An 18,109-nucleotide genomic window follows, 5' to 3' on the forward strand; every position below is an offset into this window, starting at 1 on the left:
TTATCTCATTTACCCTCTGCCCCGACCCAGTGTGACATGTTCAGTGACCCCAGATCACTGTTCAGATCTCAAATGTTTTGTTATATAAATTTTTACCATTATAGAATTAATAGGGATGTGACACACTTCTGAAACATGCTTATTGAAACATGAGTCAACAGATCGGTTTGTAGAGGAAGTGTTAAAAATATGAAACCTGTGGTGCTTGACTGTCTACATGCCTGCTCTTTTTTTTACTCTGCTCTTCCTCATCTTCTCTCCAGAGAGGAAGCTGGTGGAGTCTTCTCGGAAGGTGTCGAGCCGGCCCAAGCCCCTCTCCATCCTCCGCTCTCTAGAAGAAAAATATGTAGCCGCCATGAAGAAGCTGCAGTTTGGTAGGTCTATCTGTTAACATGTGTTTAAGTACAGCATGTAACACACTTCTCTGTCCGATAATACCCACAATGCCTTGATGCCAGAACCCTGAAAGGAACCTCTCAGCCCTTTTGTCCTGTCCATCACCCTCCATTGAGCCGTGTCATGAATAATTACTCTGGTTTTGCTGTGTAACAATTGATTTAGTGAGCAGCTTGATGTCTGAGCTAATCAGAAGTGACATGAGTGTAAACAGTGTAGTTTCACTTAAGAGAGTGGAAAAACTGACGGCAAGATTAGTGTCTTGGTAGTGACATCACCATGGAACAGTCAGATATATATCATCTAATATCTGAGCCTATCTCTGCTCTAAGTAACAAAATGATTATCAGCAGGTAGGAAGACAAACTGTGTATTTCCTGACTTTTTCCTATCTGATGTTTCCTTGAAGGAAAATAATGAGATTGAATGGTCAGGACATTACATAACCAGCACCCAGCAGATGGCAAGGACATGGACAGGACCTGTTGAAAACTGTGTGCACAAGCAAATACATTGGCTCATAAATTTAATATGGCTTCAATGGCTGTTGAGACCCATCTTGTACTCGGTGTACTGTCCACCTGAGGCAGCACTACAGAAGAGCTCACAGTGTCTAATGACCATGTGGAGCTGCTGCTGCTGGAAGCCCCAAGAAGCTGCTGCACCGGCCAAATGTGGTTTTTTGTTATCATTATTGTGCAATACCAACGACAAACATTAAACAAACATAAAGACATGACATAGCACAAGACAGGAAAGACCTAACACAGCAGTCAAGAAAGTAAATGCATTGAGATAAATTGTGATAAGGAGCAAAACAAGAAAAGAAGAGAAAGAATAAGTAAATAGATGAGAAAATAAAAAATAAACATCAGCAGTCAATCGGTCAATCAATTTTTCCCTTTCCCTTTGGCCAAACGTTTGTTCATGCTGGTGGACCCATACAATTTGTTTATATACTAAGGTTCTGGTCCAGCATGGACCAAAAAAACCCGAAACCCCCTGTAGTTCATATAGGTAACACTTTACAATAAGGGTCCCTTAATTAACGTTAGTTAGTACATTATTAAGCATTAATATATAAACTAATGTGTTAATTAATGCTGAGTAATGCATACATAATGATAACTAATTACATTATTCAACTTTTAAATGTATTAACTTTGAGTAGTAAACATGAATTAACTGCTTACTAATAGGCTACATTAATTAATGTGTTTCCTAATCCTAAGTAATACATAATAATGATTGTTGATATATCTGTAAACAGTTAATTAATGCTTAATAATGTACTAACTAATGTTAATTAAGGGACCCTTATTGTAAAGTGTTACCTTCATATATAATTCACTATAAATGTTTATGGAGATCTGATCAATATTTCAATGGAGAGTTTTCTAGAAATCAGAGCATGCAGTTTGGTGTGGTCGCCCCTGACGACACCTTCAGGTGTCATTCCGAGCGTTCCACCGGTAATGATTGCTTGTCTTCTCTCCGTCCAGATACCTTTGAGATGGTCTCGGAGGACGAGGACGGGAAGCTCATGTTCAAGGTCAACTACCATTACATGTCTCAGGTGAAGAACGCCAGCGACACCAACAGCGCAGCGCGGTCCCGCCGCCTGGCCCAGGAGGCCGTCACCCTGTCCACCTCTCTGCCCCTGTCATCCTCATCCAGCGTCTTCGTCCGCTGTGACGAGGAGAGACTGGACATCATGAAGGTAAAGTTCCACTCACCCAGGAGTTGTTCTGTTCCGTGTGAGGCGTGTGAGGAGGTGTGAATGATAAGACACAGAGGAGGGTTTCTCTCTCTGTAGCACAGGGTCAACAACAGGTCAAGGTTACTAGGCAACAGGAACTGTGCCCTTTGAGACAGTGACTCAAGTATCCCGGCTTTGATGGGTATCCTAATTTTGATCAAATTTGGGATATGGTGTTTACATGAACTTAGAGAAACCTGGTTATTCAGTTTCCCTGTATACATGATAAATACAGTATCCTGGTTTCTGATTACTGCGTGTTTCATGTTTCATTGTTTACAACAGGAAGAGCAACTACTTGGAAATACAGTATGTACAAATGGGGAGGTGACGCCGTCTTATAATGTTACAGAAAACCAGCATATGTTTTTTCTCCTCATGTTCCAACACTAGAGAACTTGTTCTTTTTATCACCAAACGAGGCTGCTCTCTCTCTGACAGCTGATTTTTAAATCCATGAATGGAAAGCATAAGAAACATCCAGATCTGGATGTTTCTTATGCTTTCCATTCATATTGCTGTTATTTCAAGCAAAGATGCAATTAACGATTGCGATTAACACACGATTAAAAATTTTAATCGTTTGACAGCCTTATCCAATACACACATGAAGCTTCACTTTTCATTTCAAACAAACTAATACGACTGCCACAATTGTTAGATTTCATCAATGAGACCAGCATTTATCTCCTAAAAAGAATTTAACCAGCCGTGATTGTGATTTCAATATAGAAATTATAATCTTGATTATGAGATATACGTTTTTGGCAGTGTGAGACAGCTGTGAGGGGCCACTCCTTCATAGAGTGCATCCTCTGAGGGATGGGGCCCCTGAATTGGGACACAGTTGAAGACACACAGCCAAGAGAAGCAGGTCGTCACAGTTTGCCCCCAAACTACTCGGAGATTCATTCCTGGTGCTGATGACTGTCATGGTCATGATGTCATCAGACTGAGTGTAGTAGCTGTGTCTGGTTTGTCTCCTGTGATGAACACAAAGCACTGGTTGGAGGAGTGAATGAGCACTTGTACGTTTGTGTCCTCGTTGCTGTGTTACTGCCACATGGCCTGTTGTCGACGCCTCTTACTCATTCCTCCAGTGACATTTAATAAATGGCTCTCACCCACAAGTTGACTAATGGCAGAATCTCCTGCTAAATGTCAAAATCCTCATCTGATTAGCTGAGTGCTGGCAAAAGAACACACAGTGAAAAGCGGTGGTTCACCAGCAACAAAGTCAGAGTCACAGCAGAACAACAGAAACATGTGACTGCGAACAAACTCCAGTGTGATGACTGCAGGTTGTGATGTTCATTATTAGATCAGAAATATGGAGACTGGAACTGTGAGCAACCAGACCAGCCGTGCTCCATCCAGATGTGATCTGTTCACCGACTGGGGCAGAAGAGGAACGATCTCCACCCAGCGCTGTCACAGCACTACACACTAACACATTCACAGTTTAACACAATTAAGTTTTTCCCAAGAACAGCTCCAACAGAGTGAGACAGGGGTTGGTGAGGTGGAAATCTTCTCAGTGAGGGGTCGCTACGTCTTTGTACCTCAGCCTGTATCCTCACATTAGTGCTGATTAGCTCCTCGTCTGCTCCGTTTATCCACACCAACTCCACCTGACTTTGGGCTGCAAAGGTGTTGGGTCTGAATGTCCATGTCAAAATAAACTTACCGTAAAATTCAAAATATAAGTCGCATTGGCATATAAGTCGCAGTCTACTTTTGAGGGTCTCAAACTGGGAAAACAAGGTTTTCTATTGCTATTTGTTAAAGGGATACGCCAACTTTTTTTTTTCCATGTCTTGCCTCACTCCCTATTCCATGACCAGCAGATAGACACCATCCTTTCGACTGTGCGTGCAGTAACAAGGGAGATACGGGCAGAGCTGGCGCACCGCTAATTAGCTTAGCTCAAACTCTGGAAGTGCATAGGTAGTGTTAGCCTGCCTCCTACCCGAGCCGAAATCAGCAGTCAGAAGCTGATTTCATTTTAGCTCTAAACTCTGTAAATATATCACTTTATCGACATTTCAAAAATTTTTAGGCCAGAAAGTAGCCGTTTAGATCAGCACTGTGTCGTTAATTTGTCTAAATACCAGCTGTTTTGTTCGGACGAATTCGGTGCTATACTCAAGCTAGCCGTTGTGACCAACGCACTTCCGGTTACTTTCACAAAATAAAACACCCGTTGCTCTTTACATACAGAAAACCATAATGATAGAATTTTTGCTTTTACTTTGAAAGAGGAAGCTAACTAACTCGATGTAGCTAGCTTGAACCAAAATAAACCGTCTTTGCTTGAACCCTCCGTTTTGACCGATCTCGTCCCGTTACCGGTATTTGACCGCTCAAGATGCCTTACCGGAAAGTTTTGTCAGCTCTGAGACGAAGATCGGCCGCCGGTTTCCATTTAGAGTTGCTGAAGAGTTTCTCTGATGACTTTAGGTGGAGGCAGGCTAACACTACCTATGCACTTCCAGCGTTTGAGCTAAGTTAATTAGCGGTGCGCCAGCTCTGCCCGTATCTCCCTTGTTACTGCACGCACAGTCGAAAGGATGGTCTTTATCTGCTGGTCATGGACTCGGGTGTGAGGCAAGACACGAAAAAAAATGTTGGAGTATCCCTTTAAAGTGTTCACAGTAGGGCTGTCAGAACGAACTTCGCTATTCGAATACAATTCGAATGTTAGTCAAAATGAGAACATTCGAAGGTGGAAACTGACGTTCGAACGTTTTTAACGAGGCAAATTAACGTGCGTCGCGACGTTCAGAGTAGTACACATGTTGATAAAACAAAATGCAGTTGTTGTTGTGCACAAGGTAAAGCTGCAGCTTCAAATATACGAGCAGAGTTTTTTAAATTGCCCGTTCATTCAGCCGCCACGGTGCGCGTATGTGTCCCCACACTACACGCACACCTTTTTTTTTTAATCAATAGATCCGCGGACCACTTGTGTGCTGATCACGGATCAGCTGTGATCTGTTGCACCACTACTCTGTGCCCTCCCTGCAGCCCCCGCGAGGAGGGGGGAGTGGGGGGATGCCGCCCCCACCTGTGAAGCCGTGTTTCCTCCTTTTTTTTTTTTTAAATATATACCGCAACATATGGTTCACGTCAAGATAACTTATGTATTTTTGCTATTCAAACTTCCACAGTCCATAGTTGTCTTTGTTTAACACTTCAAGAGACTTTTGGTTAAGTAACCATGGACAGCTCCTATGCAGGATTGTTCTGCGTTCTGCTGTGTCGTTGTCGCCACCGTCATCGCTGCGCTGCGCTGCCCCCCCCCCCAATAATGAGGTTAAAAAAAAAAAAAAAAAACATATTAAAAGTTCGAATGTTAGTCGAATATTTAACATAAGATGGGTTAGAAATTCGAACCTGATTTGGGGGGAAGATTGACAGCCCTAGTTCACAGGTGTATAAGTGCCTAGGAAGAGGTGTCAGGATGACATAGTAAGGATGAGATGAGACCCCCCGTAAGACATGTGGTCCTCAAGAATCAGCTCCATCTTCGTCAGACTATAACACACTGCAGCGCCCAATCAGATCAGTGTGAGGGATCTCTGAAAGAAGAGAAGTGACCGCATGTTTCTGCAGTATTCTGTGAGATCATACTACAGCTTAGTGTGACGTTTCAGAGCTTTGTTATCTTGTGATAACATAAAGTTCTATGCAGGGTTCTAGTTTCTGGTAAGACTTCTTGCCTGACTCAGGCAAGGTGTCAGTTCTGGTCCTGTTGGATCTCAGTGCTAGGGTTGGGTATCGTTTGAAATTGAACGATTCCGATTCCGATTCCGATTCCACGTTGCGATTCCGATTCCTATCGATTCTCGATTCCGATTCTTTTAAAAATGGGGGTTAAAAAAGTCTGCATGGTCTAAAATGAGGGAGAACCTGAGTTATTTTTCCCACAGAATTAGACTCTATTTGTGGTGCTGGCAGATAGGGGTCTTAAATGTATGAAGGTATAGCCTACATTATATCAAATGAATATTACATTCATTTAAATGACTTCACAATAACAAAATATTTGGTAAATATTTAATATTTTTAGGCTACAGTTTGTGTCAAATAACAAGTCACAAAGTGACTTTACCCCTTTAAGTGTTTCACTTTCAGCCAACTTTTTCCATTGTTTTTTTTTTTTTCCCCCAACTGTGGATCACTTCAGCCAGCCTCTTCTCTACACCAACAGCAATCCTTTCTCTCGCGGATGGTAATGTTTTGACACAAGCTCATTTTATTCTGGTGCAAAATGATTCCACCAGCCGTTCTGTATAACACATACGAACAGAACACGGAATGCGGAGCATCGTTGTTCCGCCGTTAAACCGGCAGCGGAGGAGGTCGCCACGGCGCCGACTGGACGTCTCCGTGAGGGAGAGCCCCATGTAAACAAGCAACGCCAATGAGGGGTAGGAAATATAACGGGATCTCTGTTTTAAACGGGCTTCAGTGAGTAGGAGAGGAGGGAGAGTTCACAGACAGGTCCGCTGTCAATGTGTGTGTGACAGAGAGAGAGCAGGTAAAGGAGGGGCTGAGTGAATAGGTGCGCTGCGCGCAGCTCTACGAGGAAATAAGATGTTACACGCCGGCAAAAAATAGAAAATCAATATGTGTCGGCCTGCTTAAAGCCGCGGTTTGTGGGTGGTCTGTGCAGGCATAACTTTACTGTTTTACTGGCGGTCGGACTCGGCGGTCAGCGCGGCGGTCGGCGCAGCAGTCAGCGTGAATGAAAATTGCTAAAGCATCGTTTTGAGGAATCGAAAATAAAAATTCTGAACGATTCCGGGAGAATCAAAACGTTAGAACCGGTTCCATCCGATTCTTGATTCTCGGGACCCAACCCTACTCAGTGCTGCGTTTGACACTGGATCACAGTAGGGCTGACCTCCAAAAGTCGACTATTCGACAATTCGATTTGGAGGGGTCTGATTCGACTATGAACCTCGTAGTCGAATCTAACCAAGACCGTACCATTCTGACTATATGGGGGTGCCCACGGCTGCTGACCATAAATTGTTACATAGAATGTCTTTTTTCGTTATAAAAAGACTATTTTGATACAAAATCTGCCTACTTTCTGTTAATAAAGAGTTCCAAATTATGTGTGCGTTTAAACGGTAGTCTTAGCTTCTTACTACGTATTAATAAATCACCCAGTTGCACAATCAAATGAGCGGAGGTTTTTTTTTTTTTCAAATGAGCGGAGGGGAGCAGTAGGACCGTCAAAGTCACGGTAGGTAGGCTACTCAGAAGTCACTGCAGAACACTCACGGAGTGGCAAAAAGACGAGAGGCAGAGCCGCCAAAGTTTAAAATCAAGGAAGCCTGACAGTCTAACATCATGCATGACCTGACAGAACAGCAAAACATTGTGAGGATACATCTGACTTTGACCGAGTTACATTCAAGAACCTGCTTTCAATCACGGAAAATAAATTAACTCCAGCTGTGATTTTTTTTTTCGATGGATCAGCTGTGTTTACCGTTTCAAGTGTCAATAGTTCTGATGGTTAGACAGATGAATTAGTCTCTAACACATCCTAAAGTTTGACATGTCAGAGTTTTTCAGAAGAGGAACCTGTTTTTTTTCCGACTTCCGAGTTGTAATGAACGCACCATAAGTGTCGGGAGTCACAGCTGTAATCTCGTCCCTCTGCAGCCTGTCTGTCTCTCTGCCGGTGCCGCGGTCGCACTGTGTGTGTTACAGGATTGATTAACGTAATGTACGGATTGTCAAGTCCTTCTGACCTCTGTTTGTTTTGATACTACATGTTTTACCCGGTTTCTCTGTGTCCACGACCACCGCTATCCTTCATCACGTTGAGGGATGAGGGATGACTCACAGTCCGAGCAAAAGGAGCGTTGTCCAGGGCAACGTAACATAAACGCATACCCTGGCTCACAATGGCTACTAAAAATCATCCAAAGTGTGGAAAATAAATAAAGGTATTTGTTTTACACCTACCATATTTTTTGGGTGTTTTAGCTCTTTTGTTTGAAACGGGAAAAAGTCGCAAATTTGCTGCTATCTAAAAAAAAAAAAAGGTCTGACGATCAGTCGACTACGGCAAATCTGACGAATCAGATTCGACTATGAAAATCCTTAGTCGAAAACAGCCCTAGATCACAGTATACTGCTGGACAGGTTGGAAACCTGGGCAGGACTCAGCGGGACAGTCCTAAAATGGTTCAGGTCCTACTTAGAGGAACAGAGTTATTTTGTGACCATTGGTAGTTATCAATCCGATCGAGTGGCTATGACATGTGGCGTTCCTCAGGGGTCAGTCCTTGGACCCCTTCTGTTTAACCTGTATATGCTGCCTTTGGGTCAAATTTTACAGAACTCTAATGTCAACTATCATAGTTATGCAGATGACACACAGATATATCTTGCACTGTCTCCAGATGACTGCAGTCCAATAGAGTCATTATGTCACTGTTTAGAGTCAAAAATTGGATGAGCCAAAATTTCCTTCAGTTAAATCAAGAAAAAACTGAGGTAACTGTTTTTGGAAATAAAGAGAAGAGGGTTGCTGTCAGTAAACAACTTTGAGTCACTGTCTCTAGAAACTAAAGACCAAGTCCGAAACCTTGGCGTGCTGATAGACTCAGATCTAACCTTCAACAGCCATATCAAATCAGTCACCAAATCAGCCTTTTATCAATTTAAGAATATATCCAGAATTAAGGGTTTTATGTCCCAAACTGATCAGGAGAAGCTGATTCATGCTTTTATCTCCAGTAGACTAGACTACTGTAACGGTCTTCTGACTGGTCTCCCCCAAAAAAGTATCAAACAGCTGCAGCTCATTCAGAACGCTGCAGCTCGAGTTTTAACCAGAACAAAGAGATCAGATCACATCACCCCGGTTCTTAAGAAGGCTTACATTGGCTCCCAGTCAGCTACAGAATAGATTTTAAAGTTCTGTTACTGGTTTACAAATCACTGAATGGTTTAGGTCCAGAATACATGAATGACATGTTAGTAGAGTATAAACCCAGTAAAGCTCTGAGATCTACTGACTCAGGTCAAATAGTGGAGCTCAGAGTTCAAACCAGACATGGTGAAGCAGCATTTAGCTGTTATGCTGCACACAAGTGGAACAAACTACCAGCAGAACTGGAATCAGCCCCAACTGTGAGCACTTTTAAATCCAGGTTAAAAACATTTCTCTTTTCACGTGCTTATAGCTGAGAACTTAAAATTTTATCTATTTTATTTTATTTTACTTTTATTTGCTTTTAACTCTGTTTTTAGTGTTTTGTTTGTTTTTATTCTGTCTTATGCTTCTTTTTTTAATGTTTTGTCTTTATGTAAAGCACATTGAGTTGCCTTGGTATGAAATGCGCTATATAAATAAAGATGCCTTGCCTTGCCTTCTAGGGTCTTACTTCCTTAGTGTCCAACAACACAGCTCACTGATGCTGCTGTGGTCCTGTTTATCTAGATTCTTCGAAGGGATCATCCACAATCTTCTGGTTGGTGGGCGGAGCTGCATCATGCTCCTTCCAGCTCTGTCTCCTCTTAAAGTCGTATCAAATTTCACTCAGTACAAAGACAAAAAGGATGCAAGCCTTGTGCCCATCGCACTTTGTCTACACTTGTACCACTTAAGTGTTGAGTCATGTTCCTTGTACAGATGAGTTCTGCTGAAGAAACAGTCAGTGTATGAGGCTGTCACTGAGGTGACACTCGATTTGCAAGAGAGCAGGAGGAAGACGGAGGGAAAGGTAGAGCCCATAGAGGGGAAAGTCTATGTCTTTATGGAAACTACATACAGTCACCGTCCGTCTGTCCAAAGACTCATAAACACAGTATCTGCTTTCTGTCTGTTCCCCAGGTTTAATTTCCTCACTCTTTCTGAATAGAACAGTTTCCTGCAGCCAAAACCTAAACCTTAAATCCTTGAAGCGTCTTCAGTTATTTTTGCTCTGAGGTTTTACCTCAGAGCAAAAATACTGATACAACAGGAGATTTAGATGATTAGTTTGTATGTGTTCAGGGCCGTGTTTAAATTGCTTGTGTTTCTTTGACTAATGAGCAGATCTCCTTTAGTGAGGAAATGAATTAGATTTAGCTCAGCGTGCGTATAGAGATAACTGATAATTTCACCCTTTAGTCTGTTTTGCTAATTACACTGTTGCAGCAATGAAACCCTAAAACAAAGTCAGCACCATTTCTCCATTAATACTGTGCCCTTTGCCCTCTGTTTAATTCATATTTACTGATATGTGTGGGTCCACCTCTCTTTAATTAACCCTTTCAGCTGTGATTAATCGCCGCCCTTCCTCCTGGTGTTTGTATCAAAGCCTCTCTCCTCTGTGTGTTCACAGGTTCTCATCACGGGTCCGGCCGACACGCCGTACGCCAACGGCTGCTTCGAGTTCGACGTGTATTTTCCCCAGGACTATCCCAACTCTCCTCCGCTGGTCAACCTGGAGACGACCGGAGGACACAGCGTACGCTTTAACCCCAACCTCTACAATGACGGCAAAGTGAGTCTGTTTGTGTTGATGTCGTCCATATTGGAGGATTTTGTCTTTTTAAAGGGATAGTTCAACATTTTGGCCAATTCGCCTATTGCCATAATCCCTATAGTCATAGCAGTAGGTTCATTACCTTTAATTGTCGGTGCAAGCTGTTTTTAGATCGGCGGGGCAGAGACGTGAGCTGCTCAGCTAACGCTACGGAGGCTAATGGTATTTCTACATGGATTGTGTATGTAATAGGGCTGCCAGGCTGACCCAAAAAAATCAAAGCTTCGAAGCTTCGTTCGTTGCCATGGTAATCGATCATGAAGACTGTGATTTTTTTCTTTCGCATCGCCCCCCCCCCACCACGGTCGATTTTATGTCCACAAATAATCGGTTATCTAAATATGGTAATCGAGACAGCCCTAGTATTTAATGAGTTTGATGAGGGAAAGGCGAAAATATATACACAGAGCTCACGTCTCTGCCCCACCGATCTAAACAGCTTGCACCGACAACTAAAGATTATGAGCCTACTCCTAAAACTATAGGGATTATGGCAATAGGCAAATTTGCCAAAATGTTAAAAATATCCCTTTTACAATGGGCAATCAAGAATATCACAGCTCTTCCTCTTATAACTCACAGTTGAAGTACCTACCATACACCAAACCTGTTCTATCCAATAACAGAGGTATCAGTAGAAGCAGTTTTATTTTTCATATGTGGCCTCAAAAATCAAATCTGCCAAACCATGCCTCTGACAGATAATTCCCCATCAGCTCCCAAAGCTCAGTACTGTCTGAATTCTAATGAGAGCGAATGAGAAACCAGAAAAATGAAACTGTCAGTAGTTCTGATTGTAATAACCATTCAGTGGAAAATGACTTTAAGATGGTCATTTTCACAGGATGTCTGTCAGAATCATCCATCCATCCATCACATATTCATCTAATTGCTAAGGTAGAGAGGCTTTTTCCACCCCATCAGTTGTTGCTGTCATCTGTATACAGTTTATTCATTATGGACCATCTCAGATGTCAGTGGAATCACTATTCAGTTATATTATTTAATTAAGCAATATATCACGACAGGCCGTGCTATATGCTCATTATACTACGGCTAAGGGGCGTTGTTCGGCCCGACGCGAAGCGGAGGGACGACAACCCCCTTAGAGTGGTATAATGAGCATATACCACGGACTGGAGATAAAACGGTTACCAATAAAGGCAATATGAAAGAGGAATACGCAATCAATTTCATGTAGTTTTATTCAACCAGAAATACATATTATCCAATAAATAGCCTCACTGTGAAAAAAATAGTCCCACCTCTCCAGACGTTAGCTCCAAGTTAGCTCTGCATCTGGTCTTTTCCTCCGCTTTTTTTCAGGTGAAAGTCACTGCTCAATCCACTCTACCGTTGTTAACCCTCCCCGGAGGTGAAAGTTCACCTTAAACATGTGAATTCAACTACTTTAGTCCGTTTTTTAACATCGTAAAAACATCAGCTGTCTTTGGCTACGGACTGCAACAGTCCGTTGTCATGGATACATGACAACAACTTCCATTCATACCAGTCATACGTGCCTGACGCGGAGTGATAGCCTACGCCAGGGGTCTTCAACGTTTTCCAGGCCAAGGACCCCCAAACTGATGGAGAGATGGAGCGGGGACCCCCTACTTACATACATTGTATAAAATTGTGTTTTATATTTAACTGGTCCTGTAGTGCCATACAGGACCGTTGTATAGGGGAGAAAGGTAACTCTAGGGGCCCAGCGCCCAGTAGGGCCCACAAAAACCCCAGTAGTCTAATCTTTGTATGACTGAATTATTCTGCATAAGACCCTGATTGATACTCAATGCTGCATTAGCATCAAAACAAAGTAGGCTAAATAAGAAATGATAATACATACGTAGTCTATGAAAAAAAGTGGAAAAGTCAGGGGACAGGAGCCCACTTTAGTATTCTTTCAGGGGGCCCAGAATTCCTAGCAACGGCCCTGGTGCCATATGCCAAAAGTACCATATTCTGGACTATAAATCACGCTTTTTTTAGGAGTTTGGCTGGTCATGGGACTCCTATATTTCAAAGGGACTTACATAAAAATATATGCCATGCCATCTATAATCACAACAGGTCACAACTACGCTCGTGGTAACTGAACGCTGCTTCTGCAGTGCACCAATGAAAGAATTACTAAGCCATAAAGACAGAGAAAACAAAGCAGTGTGTCCCCTACTTTGTTTTTTTCTCAGGCTTTTTATGCATTTATTTTGAAAGGCAGCTGGAGAGAGACGGGGGCGCGGAGAGAAAGTGAGAGGGGCGATTGACACGCAGCAATGGGACTGTCAGAGGGTCGCTGCAGTGGCCGTGCTCTACCAAGACTCGCGACTCACCCCCAGTCGACAGCGCCGCGGTCACCGGAGCTGATTCTGGGAACATTTACACCGGGCCCACCGTGTCAGGTCCCGGTTCCACTGAATGTTTCAGTGACGGCCTGACGCTGCTTCATTGTTGCTGCGCTATGAGCAGACGTGGCGGCGCGCGTAAATGTCACCGTCGTATGAGTGTGTGTGGAGAATGAAAACTAAAGTGCCATCGTTGTGTTGTGTACCCGACGGTTCTGGGGCCGAGTGTCACAGCACCACTGACAGCGGTGTGTGTGTGCGCGCGCCCGCGGTCGGGCAGATTCTAGAGGAGGGTGGGGGGAGTGAGCGAGAGAGAGAGAGACGGTGCGCCGTGTTTGTATCGTATACAATACAAAGGCTCGCCTGACACCTATATTATAGGAAAACAAAGGACTTGTATGTAAAAAATCTGATGTTAAGCTGCAGGGAACACCCCTATATTCACAATGGATCTTTTTTTCATAACTTCCATATCTTTTTTTCATATTTTTTTCCCCTCAACCAAAACTTTCGCGACCCCCCTGCAGTACCTCCGTGGACCCCCTAGGGGTCGCGGACCCCCTCTTGAAGACCTCTGGCCTACGCTGTGATAAGGCTTTAGAATAGTAGCCGTGGTATATGCTCAATATACCACGGTTAACAACCAATCAGATCGCCGGATTTCACCTTTCCGTTTTATAATAGAAAATAACAACCTTATAATAACTTTCTTTCATCAATATTTCTATTTTAAACCAATAACTATCTGCTGTTGTTATACCAGTCTACCTCTTAGCTGGCATTACTATATGGTGGTGGTGCATGTTTTAAAATCACTGAATACACAGCACCAATCTGAGGATTAACTCATTTTTACTCAAAAAAAAAAAAAAAAAAACATACATACATACATACATAATCATGAAAACATATAGAAAATAAAATTACCCCAAATCATGAATGAAAATAGAATATAACTTTTGTTATCCTGAAAAAATATGATTTTCTGAAAGTAACAAAAAGACATATCTATATTCAATGTGTAAAAAAAACAAGCTACTCCACTGGCTTCACAGTGAAGGGGATAAGAAATAACCTTCCTGGTCGTCCATCAGTCACTCATTATGGTGTGAGGTGTCAAATTAACCCAGAATATGTGAGACCTTCCTCAGGTCTGTCAGAGTTTGATTTAAAGTTGACATTTGGACACGGACGCCCTCGGGCCACCGCCCTCACACGTGTTTGAATATGTATAGCTTCTGTCCAGTGAGCAGCTGAGGTCAAGGTGATGATGATTACAGAGTCTGCTGCAGCTCATTAGGCAGCCACTGACACTCCACACATTTCCATAATGATCCATAAGAAAGAGCTGGGACTTCCCTCATCAGTGTAGGAGCTGGAGGGAAGCCGCCCCTCTGCTGATGAGGGTTAGGGAACCAGAACCACCGGCTGTAGGCTGGAAAGAGGAAGGTAGATGCTTCATAACAGTCATTTTGCTGTGGAGGGGAGGTTAGGTTGTCCAGATATGGGGGAACAGTTTTTTTTTTCCTGATGAAGCTTTAAAGGGATAGTTCAACATTTTGGCAAATTGGCCCATTGCCATAATCGCTATAGTCATAGCAGTAGGTTCGTTACCTTTAATTATCGGTGCAAGCTATGTGATGAGGGAAACCAAGAAATCCCATGAGCCTCCGTAGCATAGCTCTGAGCAGCTTGCGGCTCTGCTCCGCCATTCTAAAAATAGCTTACACTGACAATTAAAGGTAACGAACCTACTGCTATGACTATAGGGATTATGGCAATGGGCCAATTTGCCAAAATGTTGAACTATGTTTGACAAAAAGACAAGTGTGACTCTCTCTGTATGAAGATGGGAAGCTCAATTAGAGATGCATAAGCTCATCATGAACATGTCAGATCATATTTGTTCAACTTGGATTGAAACAAAATGTGAAAAGTGTTGTTTGTGGTTTTTGAGAGTAACATGCTCATAACCAGGCAACCAGCCACACAGAACTCCCCAGAAATGCTAGATTAACAGATGAACTACATTTCATCAAAATATTATTATGACTTTGCCACAAATTCTCATTTTAACTCTGAGTGTTTGTGCACAGATGGAACAGACAAGATGTACCATGTTGATGAGTTATCTTTACTGTATGTTCAGCCTGGGCCAGAGAGGTGTTTCCTCCTGCTTCCAGTCCTTATCCTGACAGAAGCAGCTCTGCATGTTACACAAAGACACGAAAGTCACTTTTGCTAAGAAGACAGCAAATTGAGTTCTGCAGGAAAGAACCTTAAAACCTGTTAACACCTCTCATTTTCTCACGTCCTCTCTCCTCCTCTCAAACTCTGTGTGGGTCCCAGGTTTGAGTTGGTTAGATGACTTAAGAAATGTCAGACAGGCTGTAATAATCAGTGTTTCCATCCCTGCAACAGAATGTGAATATTTCTTTACTTTCATCCCATCAGCAACTTAAAGAAAATGTCTCGGTACCAAAATATCTTTTGACTTTGCGTTGGTAGAAGCAGAAGAACTGGAGCTGCCATCTGTTCTCTTATGCTTTTTTATCTTTAACTGTCATTTTCATACTATGTGCAGTGGTGAAAGATCATCAAATCAAAAGATCTCAGCTCCTTCATCTTAACGACCTGTCAGTGGACTTGTCTTCAGAGCCTCAAGTGTAAAAGACACCGGTGAAATGAATATTTTTATATGATGGAAGGAAGCAGCAATAAATCTGGGATTTGAATGTTTCACTGTTTGAGCAACCAGGAGGACATAGGTTGATTTTTACAAACTACTTGTGCTGTTATTACTTTAATGGAGGGGACAGTGTTTTTGTAGGAAACAGTTTTAGATGGGTGATGATTCACCCTGTTCAACAGCATCAGCAGCTACATCATCCACATGACCACCAAGCTGATTATATAAACACCTGAAGATGAAGCTCTATGTAATGAATGTTTCGTGTTTTAAAGGTACACTCCATTAACCTGAGCTGCTTTCTTTCTCTTCCCCTCTGTGTGTGTGTGTGTGTCAGGTTTGTTTAAGTATCCTCAACACATGGCACGGGAGACCAGAGGAGAAATGGAACCCACAGACCTCAAGCTTTTTACAGGTGAGGATCTATCATGGCGGCGTCACCTGTCTGAGTGGATCAGCAGGGCCGTAGTGAGCCTCTGTCACAGGCCGCACTTCATCAGCGGCCTGTCATCACACTGCCACCGGCGCTGTATTAATGGGCTTTGTGTTACGACAGCTGACATGAAGGATCCTTCTTTAAGTCAGGTTATTATTTTTGCTTCGGTGACAGTGTGTCAGTGTTAATCAAACCAAACACAAACCAATATCATTTGAACCTCCAGGTTATGCCTGCTCTCGCTCATCACTCATCTTGAAGATCAGTTGACTTCAATTACATATTCAGCCTAGATGCTGTACTTTTCACTCTTAAAATCCTGTTAGTCCCACTATTGCTTCTACATGCTCACAGCCACGAACATGACTCCAGAGGTTAAATGTTGCATCTTTAGGAGACAGGTTTTCTGACTTTAACTGCTCACATTTGCATGATTTAAAAAAAAAAAAAAAAAAAGGAAATTGGTTTTGAGCCAAACTTTGGGAACAGCGTCCCCGCACGTCCTTGTCTGTGTGTGTCCTGGTGCTCATCCTTCACACCTGCACTTAGAAACTAAAGCTCTAGACTCAAGAGTTTCTGTCAAACAGACTGTGGCTTTGCTGCTGATGTCTAAGCTGAATTAAACCTAAAGAAGAATAATGAGCTAGGGCTGGGCGATAAACCGAAAATTTATCGATATCGAAATTTACGGCAATAACCGACGTCATTTTGCCCAGGTCGGTAAATTCGGTTTTAAAAAAAGAAGAAAAAAAAAGAAACAAAATAAAAGTCGTTTTTGTCTTTTTTGGCTGTGTGTGTAGGTAGGCTGTGTGCATGTCCCTTTAAGAGCCGTACTATGTGTTCAGCGTGTGTAGTCACGTGACTGCACCCATCCAGTCTGTAACAGGAGGGGACAGAGCCGGTGACACCGGCAGCAGCGCGGCGAGCGCGCTCATCTGTACTGAGACTGTTATTATTTTTTCACCTGAGTTAATGACACTAGGGGTGTGAACGTGTACGAAAATATGTACACGTGTACACTGTGCATTTTTTTTCGTGTACACGTGTACACGCTTCAGGACCGCTATAGGTTGCTATAGCCTTATTTTTGTTTAGTCTGATATGCGCAGCCGGTATTACACCGGAGCGGAGGAGACCCGACGGCGGATTCGTCCCGCCCCCCTCCCCCCTCCCCCCCGACACGCACCGCACCGTAACTGGAGAGATCCGCCCGGTGAGCGTTCAGAGTCGACCACCGTACCCCCCCCCCTCTCGCTGACCTCCGCACAGACAGGAGACCAAGACCCCCTGTCATGTCGGTCCTCCACCCTCTCTGATCCGCCGCTAGTTGCCAGAGCCCCGCGGAGCTCAGTCTCTCCCTCCTCTCCCACACTTCAGCACCTGTCCTGGGCTACAGCTTGGCTCGCTCCACCGTCCTTTATTTTTGAAGTATAGGCCTAACTAATAATAATGCACCGTATTGCCTAACTATACACGCGTATGAGTGATCAGAACAGTAAATTGTTTACGCTACTTTTAAAAGGAGTAAAGTCATTTAAAACGAGGAGCGAGCCGAGCCGAGCCGACACGGTGCAGCCCAGGACAGGTGCTGAAGTGCTGATCAGAGGAGTGGACGGACCGGGCAGGAGCAACCAGCCCAGAGGCGTCTCAGTCCTCTGCCGTCTTCAGTGTCTCTAGACACCCCTTTCAATCCGTTTAAGGTTATTTGTTTGTGTTTAGGGAGGCTATATTTGTATAGAATATTTTTTGGCAACCAGAAAAGCAATGTCTGACCCGGCGTTTATTTCGGATGGGCGTTTATCACACTCGCTTGCAAAAAAAAAAAAAAAGACAAGAAAAAAAGGGGGGGGGGGGACGCAGTCACGCACATTTTGTCTGAAGGAGGGAAGCGCGTCAAAGCATCATTTTTATTAAATCATA

At 43.2% G+C, this 18,109-nt stretch overlaps 1 protein-coding gene across 12 annotated transcripts in view; it reads left to right on the plus strand.

The window, feature by feature from the left end:
* The window catches only part of birc6 (baculoviral IAP repeat containing 6), a 169,842-nt gene that overhangs the window by 127,510 nt on the left and 24,223 nt on the right, over positions 1 to 18,109 (plus strand). For all 12 annotated transcript variants that reach the window (XM_085800868.1, XM_085800872.1, XM_085800877.1 and 9 more), the window contains exons 67-70: positions 264 to 374; positions 1,899 to 2,116; positions 10,513 to 10,674; positions 16,091 to 16,168. In XM_085800868.1, coding sequence (XP_085656994.1) covers positions 264 to 374; positions 1,899 to 2,116; positions 10,513 to 10,674; positions 16,091 to 16,168 — 569 coding nt within the window. The remainder of the gene's footprint in view (positions 1 to 263; positions 375 to 1,898; positions 2,117 to 10,512; positions 10,675 to 16,090; positions 16,169 to 18,109) is intronic.

The sequence above is a fragment of the Trachurus japonicus genome, chromosome 15, assembly GCF_045865225.1.
Source record: "Trachurus japonicus isolate A0001 chromosome 15, Traja_1.0".
Lineage (NCBI taxonomy): Eukaryota > Metazoa > Chordata > Actinopteri > Carangiformes > Carangidae > Trachurus > Trachurus japonicus.